The 12,152-nt window shown below is 37.4% G+C and overlaps 1 protein-coding gene across 1 annotated transcript; it reads right to left on the bottom strand.

Moving 5' to 3' along the window:
• Positions 1-1,932: 1,932 nt before the first annotated feature.
• Positions 1,933-11,130, bottom strand: slc2a11a (solute carrier family 2 member 11a). The gene is made up of 12 exons (XM_052129676.1): positions 10,613-11,130; positions 9,263-9,361; positions 8,943-9,103; positions 8,376-8,500; positions 8,056-8,185; positions 7,234-7,382; positions 6,228-6,415; positions 5,658-5,768; positions 5,198-5,299; positions 4,739-4,814; positions 4,490-4,617; positions 1,933-3,217 (listed from the first exon to the last, which is right to left on the bottom strand). Exons 1-12 carry the CDS (start codon positions 10,655-10,657, stop codon positions 2,999-3,001), a joined length of 1,533 nt encoding a protein of 510 aa, XP_051985636.1. The 5' UTR covers positions 10,658-11,130; the 3' UTR covers positions 1,933-2,998.
• Between the last annotated feature and the right edge of the window lie 1,022 nt (positions 11,131-12,152).

The following is a 12,152-nucleotide window of genomic DNA, read 5'->3' as shown; positions in this document are numbered from 1 at the left end:
TGAGAATTTATTTGTGATGAATCCTTGTACAAACATAATTGTGCATATATTAAAGGTGCACTCAGTAAACTCCTAAAGACATGAATTGTAATTTTGCAGTATACACTCACCTAAAGGATTATTAGGAACGGCATACTAATACTGTGTTTGACCCCCTTTCGCCTTCAGAACTGCCTTAATTCTACGTGGCATTGATTCAACAAGGTGCTGAAAGCATTCTTTAGAAATGTTGGCCCATATTGATAGGATAGCATCTTGCACTTGATGGAGATTTGTGGGATGCACATCCAGGGCACGAAGCTCCCGTTCCACCACATCCCAAAGATGCTCTATTGGGTTGAGATCTGGTGACTGTGTGGGCCATTTTAGTACAGTGAACTCATTGTCATGTTCAAGAAACCAATTTGAAATGATTCGAGCTTTGTGACATGGTGCATTATCCTGCTGGAAGTAGCCATCAGAGGATGGGTACATGGTGACCATAAAGGGATGGACATGGTCAGAAACAATGCTCAGGTAGGCTGTGGCATTTAAACGATGCCCAATTGGCACTAAGGGGCCTAAAGTGTGCCAAGAAAACATCCCCCACACCATTACACCACCACCACCAGCCTGCACAGTGGTAACAAGGCATGATGGATCCATGTTCTCATTCTGTTTACTCCAAATTCTGACTATACCATCTGAATGTCTCAACAGAAATCGAGACTCATCAGACCAGGCAACATTTTTCCAGTCTTCAACTGTCCAATTTTGGTGAGCTCTAGCAAATTGTAGCCTCTTTTTCCAATTTGTAGTGGAGATGAGTGGTACCCGGTGGGGTCTTCTGCTGTTGTAGCCCATCCGCCTCAAGGTTGTGCATGTTGTGGCTTCACAAATGCTTTGCTGCATACCTCGGTTGTAACGAGTGGTTATTTCAGTCAAAGTTGCTCTTCTATCAGCTTGAATCAGTCGGCCCATTCTCCTCTGACCTCTAGCATCAACAAGGCATTTTTAGCCCACAGGACTGCCACATACTGGATGTTTTTCCCTTTTCACACCATTCTTTGTAAACCCTAAAAATGGTTGTGCGTGAAAATCCCAGTAACTGAGCAGATTGTGAAATACTCAGACTGGCCCGTCTGGCACCAACAACCATGCCACGCTCAAAATTGCTTAAATCACCTTTCTTTCCCATTCTGACATTCAGTTTGGAGTTCAGGAGATTGTCTTGACCAGGACCACACCCCTAAATGCATTGAAGCAACTGCCATGTGATTGGTTGATTAGATAATTGCATTAATGAGAAATTGAACAGGTGTTCCTAATCCTTTAGGTGAGTGTATGTTGGAAAATCATGACCACTCACATTTATGTGAAAATTATTTAAGTGAGAATTATTAGGGAAAAGGTCAAAACTAATATCAAAATTGCTGATTCTTCTCAGTATTCCTAATACTGAGCACACCTTCACAATGAGCATGACTATTAGTATCGCTCATGTAACTGCTGCATATTAAAAGCCAGCTTTCAAAGAAAGTAAATTAATGGCTACAAAGGCATTAGGTAACTATAACCAAAACTGTATCTCATATCGCACCAATTCCAAAAGAGGGGTAGCTCAATGGCCTTCCTAAAAACTAAGCTCACATCTACATTAATCTCATTTTAAATCAAGCAATATATTGCATTTCAGCCCATTGTTATTTACAAAGCTCTGCTTATTCTACTTTTGTATTTATTAACTGGCCAATAGTTTCAAGATATGGAAATATATACATAAGCTCATAATATGAATTATAAGCATGAAACATAAACATCTCAGTTGGTGAAAGTAAAAGCAGATATTGAATGTTAATTTAAAACAATATGTATGGTGTTTAGATGGGGAATGTGTATTCACTTTGCAATGCATGAGCACAACATTTTATTCAGACAAACAGATGCAAGGAACTCAATATTTTATTTAATTACTGGGTGCTGGATTTGTTTATACAATATTTATCTCATTTGATGCCAACTTTTGATATGGTGGTTTCATTACAACTAGGATGACCAGATGAACATGGCAAAAAATCAGGTTATTCAAGGGAATCGAGTGCTCTTATTATAGTATATAATGTGTTGTTTGTGGTTGACGCTGTATAAAAAATGCAGCAAAATCAATCTAAATATTTTTACTACAGACAAAAACTAGACCAAACTGCAAAGGTTTGTGGAGCATTTTGGTGAGGTTTTAAAATAATCAACATAAAAAATAAAAGTATATAAAATTTAGTGAAAACAATTGTTTTGTAGAACATATATTTATGACCAAAATAAAACAAGTGAAATTACAACATTTGTGAAACATTTTGAAAATCCATAAACTAATTCATTTCACTATGGTCATAAATCTTTATTTGGTATTTAAGTGTTTTCAACTTAATTAACATTTAGAATTTTCCCATCTAGGCCTTTATCAGTACAGTTCAGTATCTACATAGTACAGAAACTACTGTATAACTTAACTCTCGGGATCTGTCAAACAATAGTTTGAGGTCTTTTCTGATAATAAGTAGCCAAGACTTTTCTAAAAATGTTTGCCTATTTGCTCAGACAGTTATGCAGAAATATGCAACAATAGGTTTTGGAGCATAGCTTTCTTAATCTGTTCTAAAAACAGTCAGAACCACATGCTTACTGTGAACTAAAGCTCTCTGTTGCCATAGAAAAGCAATAGGGTTACGGCAAAAAATGTTGCTGTGTCACATTGACCTACCAGGCTTTAATATTTGCACACTAATAGCATGTTACAGCTAAATCAGCCTACTTCAGTATAATCTGAACTAATCTGCTGTATCAAATGTGCTGACAAAACTAAAAAAGTATTTACAAAGAGAAAAATCAACCAGGTAAAAGTCTTGTTATGTGGAAAATAATATTTAATAGGCAGGCAATGTGAGTGAAGAAAGGCATTTTCCCCCAGAATACGTACATTTAGCTGATGAAAATATTTAACGCACTAGACAAGCCACTTCTATAAGGCAGTGGAATGGCAGATTTCCCCTAATTGGTAATGTGCTTGTTTTCGCTCTGGATCCATCTCCTCTTGTTCACGGTAGTTGAGCAGGTAAAACTCTTTAGTGATCATCGGTAGGGTCTTTCCTTTGGTTTCTGGTAGAACCAACTGAATATACAAAGCAGATAGGAGGCATACAGCCCCAAATGGCACAAAGCAATACTGTCCTAGACCACTCTGCAAAAACACACACAGAGAACATTCATCAGACTTGCACCAATTACAATTCTTCAGTTATGTAAGTAAGTTCCACTGCATCTTTGTCTTAAGGTGAATTTAAACTGACAGCTAATTGCAGATAACAAAGTGACCAGAAGTCAATCATTTTCCATGAGCGTTGGTAATTTCAGGTGATGTAACTACCAGTGACCGTTGGACAGTCAACAACGTGAGTAGGAAGTCCTACTATTTATTAATTATCAAAAACAGGTGGCGGAGAACGAATCCCAGCTGCCTCAGCATCTGAGACTGTCAACCCACGCATCTTATCACGTGACTTGCCACAGAGACATAGTGTGGAGGCTTCATGCCATCTCAACTCACCACATACCCCACCGAGAACGAATCACATTATAACGACCCCGAGGAGGTTACCCTGTGTGACTCTACCCTCCCTAGCAACCGGGCCAATTTGGTTGCTTAGGAGACCTGGCTGAATTCACTCAGCACGCCCTGGGATTCGAACTAGTGAACTCCAGGGGTGGTAGCCAGCGTCCTTACAACTGAGCTGCCACATGTAACAGTCACCAATCACATGTCTCTCTGCCCAAATATGGATGATTTTTGCAGCGACCTGAAGCTGATCCGACTAGTTTAGCATTTCATGATGCTACATAATATCCGATGACGTCATCTGATCCAGGAAAGCTAACTTGTTTTCAGCCACATTGCAAAATGCCAGAAAGCCAGATGCTGTGTGCACGTTGTTTCTTGTCAATTATGTAATGCTCTATTCATCCGATTAGCTTTTGTGTGGGCTCGTTTGAAAGATAATGGTATTTTATATTCTGTTTCTTTGTTGTGAAGTTATAAGCGGAAAAAGCGGCATATGAGCAAGAGTTGTTCACATGAAACATGTATGTTAAAGACATATACTGGGCCATCACAATATTGTTTTCTGTGAGTAAAAACTAAAATATTAGTTGTATTATACTCATTGAGAGATCTCCAACAACATATCACACATGGCTATCTGATGAATAATCTGTACAGTGCAAAATGTTAAAGAAATTATCAAAACAGAACACTTCTGATTTGTCTGCAAATTTAAAAGCACACTTGTTTAGTTTTGGTCATAATGCCTACATGCATTGTAAAGTAGAGCTTCTAAGCTTTCAAACAATACCTATTTTTAATAATATTGTGTTGGTCAAGACTGTATTTATTAATATTTTGACAATTATTAATTTTTCTTGTGGGCCAAAAGGGTGAAATATATTATTTCCTCACCACAAGGAATGGGAAGATCATCCCGATAGTGAAGAGGTTCAGCCACATTAAAGAACCAGCAATCATGTAGGCAGCAGGACGTGCTGTCTGGTTAAAAATCTCCGTAGGGAGGATTACAGTCACCCCAGCTACATGATAAAACAACAATAAGAAACAATATGGAAATGGTCACATTATCGCTTAACATAACAATCTGAGTTTTCACAAACGTGGCAATACAACAGAATGTTGTGGTACAACATGATTTACCTGGTCCCATGCCAAAGCTGAGAATGTATGTGAAGATACAAGCCATGCTCAAGTAGGGCATCCAGTGAATTATATTCTTTTGGCAGAAAGGGAAAATTGAAACACAACAGTTATTTGATTGTTTTAGCAACAGATTAAAACTGTATGATAATTAGTCTGGCTCGCATTTCACAAAAATTATAACTTTATTGTAATCTTACAGCAATAAACCAGTCATTGTTTACCAATGATTGCATAACTTCAGTTGAACACTGAGATTGAAGTTAGACATTATTACATGTCCTATCTGGGTTTAGACATTACGTGCATCCACTCAGAGGTCATCAGGAGTTCCAGAGAATACATTTGAAATGCAGATTATAGTTTTTCAGCATGCACTGTCCAATACATTCTTCCATATTAGCTTCCATGTGTGTTTGCATGCATGTGTACTGGTCAGTAAAAGTGATCAATACATACCTGAAGCGAAAGAGCCACAGTAAAGACTATAGCCCATCCTGTCATGAGAACATAGCCGCCCATTAACATCAGCTTCCTACCGATCTTTTCAATCAACAAGTTCTGAATATACCCACAGACACACAGACTTTTAGTTCTAGCAGAAAAACACATTTCATCAATCAGTGAGCTGTACTAACTAATACGTGTATTCATGTCACCCTAAACAAAAATGATTCTGCTTTAAAAACAGCCAAGAAATAGGTCAAACTATTAAATGGGGTGACCAAGTCCTCCAAAGAAATGTTCTTTTGGCTCAGGAGACTAAAGCACTTCTAACATTTTAATTTCATTCGGTAATTAACTCACTCACAGTGGATTGCAAGTGGATCAAGGGATTGCCTTGTTCTGGGACAGTTACATATTTGTTACATATTTGGGACAGTTACATATTTGGAAACTTGATTATACGAACACTCACACACAGAATGCAGGCGGTGAATTCACACATGCCAGTACCAATGGTCACATACTGGATAATTCCAGCAGATATACCTGCTTCTTGGAATACATACGATGCATAGAAGTAAATCTGAGGAATAAGAGAAACAATTTTGCTTAATCTTTAGAAATTCTGAACACTAAAGCTTTGGATGAAATCTTTCTGATCTATTTTTAGTTTTGTAAGAAGTGTTGCCTAACTTTAACCTAACTTCTAAACTATGCAAACTTCACAGTTTGTGTCAATCATTTGCTTGTGATTTTTTACCCCTAGAAACATGAAATGTATGCATCAAACTCATTCTCATGAACTGTGTCTATTTTATTTGATTAACAATCCATTTATGGAGTATTTCAATGCAGAGCCAGTTACAAAATCAAGGTCTCTTCCTGTGCTCATTGTGTGATCTGGATCATCGGTGTCGATCTCATCCAATCACTATAGGCATTTTCTCATGTTTTCACCCCTTGCTCCTTTCAGGGGCACATATATTTCCAATTAAGAAGCAGTGATATGATGGCACAGGATTGGGCTGAGGCAGGGTCTCACCGAATCATTGCCACACAGTTGCATGGCACTGCTCAGGACTGCCACAGAAATTAGCTGCCAACGAAGGCTGCGGTCAGTAAGAAGTTCCCATGGCTGTTTGGCTTGCTCTCCCTTGGTTTCATCCTGTTCCTGCAGAATTTCGTCCAGCTCTTCTCTCTGCACATCACAGCCACGTAGACACCGCAGTGCTATGGGAGAGACTTTCACTTAACAATGTAGGATATATAGGTTGTTGACATGTTCTGCGTTGTGACATGCTATACTACATCTAAAATTATTAAAAGTTGAAAAATGTAGATTAAAAATGGTAAAAAAACTAAAATGTACACATTCCCTTATACATTCATAAATGCTAACCTAAAATCCTAATCGTAAAAGTTCATGGACATGTTATACATCAACTACCAAAAATCATTTATATGATTATAATGCAGAAATATTTGAGATTAGAAGGGTGAATGCCCATTAAAATTGAACAGTCTACTTTTGTCAAGATTTTATGATTATACTGGTGTACTAATGTACATATAATATAGTTGTATTTTATTGCAAAGTAACAGCAGTGAGCCCATTTACATGCACACCAACACACAAATAACTCCAAAAATCAACTAATTTAAAAATCTGACCACGTTTACATGAGATTTGAAATAATCGAATTATTCTCTGCTTTTGACATCAAACCACAAAGAGTCATGCGCACAACACTTGCGCATACTGGATAAGTAAGAACACCAGTAAAGATGTTCACACGCAACGTAATATCAAAAATCATATAAATAAAGCCTTTTAATGCATTTACATGACCACATGGCTTATTAAGCATAATCGGTGTAAGAACATGCATGTAAACGTGCTCAGTTTGCTCTCAATAACTCTATATATTGTATTGAAGAGGCAATATCCTTGACACCTTGGTTACCCCAAACCCATTATGTCAACACTGGTGATAAATAAATACAGAATAACTGTACCAATGCTTAGAAACTAACTCAGACTCTCGTACCCTGCAAGCAGGCATCTTTGTCCGAACAGTCAATGAGGAGATAGCGGGGACTCTCTGGAAACCAGGGCAAGGTGAGGAGTTGAATAAAGCCTGGGATAGCGTTACTGGCCAATAAGTATTGCCAACATGACTCACAACCTAACAGCTCCCTAAAGAAAAACATTCAATATAAGTGGCGTCATTTGATACAAATACTTAATAAACTTAATGTTATGAAATGTCCTTCTAACGAGGTTCAATGGAAAGGAGGAGGCGAGAACCAGCTTAACAACATAAATAATCGTTTAATGATTAACTTAAACAAAAAGACAAACACAAGCTGGGCAGCTGCCCGTAACTCTCTCTCTCGAACCGCCGTCTCTGGTCGCCTTTATCCCTCTCGAGCTTGATCAGCCTGATTAGGGGCCGGGTGTGCAGAATCACGGCCTGGCCCCACCCCCCGCCCTGCCACAGTCCTTTTTATACATATTCACCATATTAAAACTGATAACATATTGCATAATCTGATGGTGCTTAAAGTTTTTGTTCATGAATTTTTAGACATAGTTTATGCCCTTAAAAACAATGGCAAAATGCTCTCAAGCCATCTTCGAACAGCATGTCAGACAAATTTAGCCCAGATTAATCAACACTGTGGATGTTATCAAATTAGTCGTGATGGCTGCTGAACCCATTTTATTCTACTGCACACATGTATTGAATGATTGAAAGACCAAATGCACTGTAGAGATGGCCTACACATCACATTAGCCAATGGTGTTACATTACTCACTTATACGTTGCTTCATTACATCACATGTATTATATGTGTAGTAGACATACCTCAAACCTACCACCTGTCCCAATACCACACCAAATGAGGTGAAGACAGCTGAGGAGAGGGACACAGCCCCTCTTAAGTGCTTTGGAGCACTCTCACCAAAATACATGGGCTGTACATTCATACTAATGCCTGCATATAAACAGAGAACATGGTCTCTAGTCATATCAAGAACAAACTACCTGTATCAAATGTAATGGAAATTATGAAGACCACTAAGCTGGAATTTAAAAGTATTCGTTAAAAAATAAATAAATAAAATCGAAAGCATAGATTCCATTTAAAACACATTTGCTGCAATTTGATAATACACATGATATACCTGCATTTATGCCAACCAGAAATCTGGAGATGATAATCATCTCAAAAGACTTGGCAGTTCGGCTCAGCAATGCTAATAGTGAACCTGGCATTAAGAAAATATTGTTCAGCAACATAGTCTTCTTCCTGGAGGACAAGAATATAACAGGGAAAACTATAAAGAAACATTATTACATCAGTATAAGAATTGCTGTCTTTCTAAATTAGGAATAAGCCTGATTCAACCAAACCTAATTTAAAGTACCCTAAACTAAAAACCTTACATTTAAATGTTACTGAGAACAATAGTACATTTACATTTATCCATTTGGCAGACGCTTTTATCCAAAGCGACTTACAGTGCAATTATTACAGGGACAATCCCCCCAGAGCAACCTGGAGTTAAGTGCCTTGCTCAAGGGCACAATGGTGGTGGCCATGGGGTTAGAACCAGCGACCATCTGATTAACAGCCCTGTGCTTTAGCCACTACGCCACCACCACTCCATAGTAGATAACAAATAGCTAACATTACCATCATAAAAACATGACTGAACAAGACAGAGATGGAGAAAGTGGTTATACTGTACCTCCCAAAACGGATAGACATTGGCCCTGCTACCAAGGCCCCAATAAAACCGCCCAATGAGAAGATGGAAACTATAAAAGTCCATATCAGTGTTATCTCATAAACCTCTAACTGCATTCCCCATCGCTCCAGAAATGTCTCATTGAGGAAGTTTTGAATGAACTAAAAAATGGACACAGAACGTACACTTTTAGTTAGCCTTGAAGGCAAAATTAAACAGACATACAGTCGACCAAGAATATTTGCATACAAAATGGAAAAAAATAATTGCATATGCACTTTCTCTTACACATAAACCCACTAAATTAGTGTCTTCCTTACAACAGTTGGTGCATTCATTATGGCCAGGTTGTATCCATATTGTAGTGTTCCTCCAATAGCTGTGGATGTCACCATTAATGCCAGAGTGCGTGTATGGCCCTGCTCAGACAAATCAATGATGTTAAAGGTGCACTCAGTAACTTTTGTCTTTGTGTCATCTTAGACTTACACTGACACCTAGAGGCATAATTCAAATCAATAGTTTTCAGTTTCAGATGCAACTGAAAAAATGCAGTATTCACAGTCATCCATGAGTACTTTTTTACATAAAACTTTTAATTTTTATTATTATTTTTATCCCCTTTTCTCCCAATTTGGAATGCCCAATTCCCACTACTTAGTAGGTCCTCGTGGTGGCGCGGTTACTCACCTCTATCCGGGTAGCAGAAGACAAGTCTCAGTTGCCTCTACTTTTGAGACCGTCAATCTGCGCATCTTATCACGTGGCATGACACCGTATGTGGAGGTTCATGCTACTGTCCGCGATCCATGCACAACTTACCATACGCCCTATTGAGAGTGAGAACCACTATTTGCGACCACGAGGAGGTTACCCCATGTGACTCTACCCTCCCTTGCAACCGGGCCAATTTGGTTGTTTAGAAGACCTGGCTGGAGTCACTCAGCACATCCTGGATTAGAAATCACGACTCCAGGGGTGGTAGTCAGCATCAATAGCCGCTGAGTGACCCAGCCGCCATGATTATTTTAATCAATGAGTGAAAGCGTCAAATAACAGGACAGTTACTGAGATTAAGGGTGTAGTTTTCAGCCAGTCATGTGATTCTAATATGGCAGCCCCCATGTGCAGACCCTCTCCATGTAGAATAAAATAGCTTTAATAAGGTTACTGATATGACTGGAGTTTTCATTTTAATGTGAGTGGTCATTCCTACATATACTGCAAAATTACAATTCATGTCTTTGGGAGTTAAACTTTTTTAATGATGAAAAAATTATGCACCTTTAACATTCATGTTATGGTTAACATACATGTAATGCACTTGTAGGCAACGAAAACATTTACTAAATTTAAATTATATAAATATAGTAAAGCTATAATTTAGTTCAGAGTTAAACTAAACATTATCTGCAGATATTGTTTGGTACTCTGGGATAATACGGTAAAGAAATGGAAATTATACATAGTGACATTTAAATAAATCATGTATAATTTATATGATGTATTTTTTTTTTTTGTTAATGTATTTTTTAAATGCCAATAAAGAAATGTTTTATAGCTCGAGTTCTCTTCAATAAAAAACAAAAATGAGACAAACAGAAAATAACTTATGTACAGTTAGCAAACATACTTCTCAAATTATAATAAGAGAAAGTAATCATTCTTACCTTATCCGTTGAAGTTTTTCTTATTTCCTCTTTGTATGTGCCCATACTGCCTCAAGAAAAATACTTGTTGAAAGGTTGAAATAGAATAAAGAGAGTAGGGAGCTATCAGGCTTTATTGCACGGCATGAACTGAGATATTAAGGATGCAGAGAGACACGAGTCCTCCTCATACAGGTAATAAATAGCTTTATCATTTAAATCGGTCAAGCACGACCCTCACCGTGTGTAACTGACCACTCGCTGACTAGATAAAACACTGCTGAAAAAGACTGAAAAATCCGTCTACTCAGTCTGGTTTTCTTGCACTTTTCCTCCGAAATTAATATCCGCTTTCATTCAAGAAATAAGTTATAAAATATTAACTCCACCTGTCCGACTTCCGCATGCAGTAATCGTATTGGATCTACTGTGCAATGGAAACGTATTTATGGTGATTTTATATTACTAACCAACTTAGGTTTGCTAAATCTTAACTGAATCGAAATGTTAAACTGTTATGAAACATTGTTAATCATCTGAGCTTGCTTCACACGTCAAAACTGTACGAGCCTGTACTGTAATTATGATTCGGCAAATGCAGTGACAAGCTAAATAACATGCATATGCAAATAAAGGGGCGTGTCTTGGTACATAATGATTTTGATAGGCATATGAGACAGATATTTAACAATAGGCATAATGACTATGCAGACTTATTCACTTTAACGCTGTATTCGATTCTTACGTGAATAAAAACGAGGCTGTGAGGGATAGATTACAGTCTTTTCAATGGTATGCACTGTAAATATCTGCATAAATGTACTAGGCCCTACATCACATCTCGATTTCCACAAATCTTGTTGGAAATATGTTATGTTTCATCAGCGGAAAGATCCAAAACACTTTATATTATAACACATTTAATAGACGTTATAGTATCCCTCACAGCCTCGTTTTCATTCACGTCAGAAATTAAAGATGGCGCTACAGGTCATTGTCAAATTTGAGTTATTTTTCTGTAGGCCTACATATACATATATGCTATAATATTTCTATATATTTAAAGGATTTTAAACAAAAAAATAATATTTCGACTCGTCCATCCTTTTCTTTAAAAAAATGAATAAAATAAGCAAAGAAATAAAGAAACAAAAAACGAGGTTACAGTGAGGAACTTACAATGGAAGTGAATGGGGCCACTTTTTTGAGGGTTTAAATGCAGAAATGTGAAGCTCATAACTTATTAAGTTAAGTTATTTTGTTGGTAATCAAGATTATGCTGTTGATTAAGCTTAAGTTATATTGCACAATACAAAAAGTGTTATCCTTCTACATACAGTAAATTTATTCAGTTAGTCATGTATCACTTAATTCTTTATCTTACATAAAGTGCAGTGGCAGTAGGATATAACCTTTTCTTAACCATTTTTTTAAATATCTCATCTGGTGTGTTTTACTTGGCATGTTTCATCAAACTCAAATAGCCTTCTTGAAACATTAAATACTGTATTATTACTCTAGCATACTGCTAGCTTAATTTAAAGTTCCAGATCACATTGTC

Source organism: Xyrauchen texanus, chromosome 7 (assembly GCF_025860055.1).
Source record: "Xyrauchen texanus isolate HMW12.3.18 chromosome 7, RBS_HiC_50CHRs, whole genome shotgun sequence".
NCBI lineage: Eukaryota > Metazoa > Chordata > Actinopteri > Cypriniformes > Catostomidae > Xyrauchen > Xyrauchen texanus.
The sequence above is the reverse complement of the archived record's forward strand: the minus strand, read 5'-3'. Positions and strand labels throughout refer to the sequence as shown.

Excerpts from the sequence above, each read along its gene's own strand:
- slc2a11a (XM_052129676.1), bottom strand. The coding sequence starts at position 10,657 with ATGGGCACATACAAAGAGGAAATAAGAAAAACTTCAACGGATAAG. Across the intron at positions 8,186-8,375 it reads TCTGGTTGGCATAAATGCAG|GCATTAGTATGAATGTACAG; the intron begins GTATATCATGTG and ends GTTTATATGCAG. Across the intron at positions 5,769-6,227 it reads AACTGTGTGGCAATGATTCG|ATTTACTTCTATGCATCGTA; the intron begins GTGAGACCCTGC and ends CTTATTCCTCAG.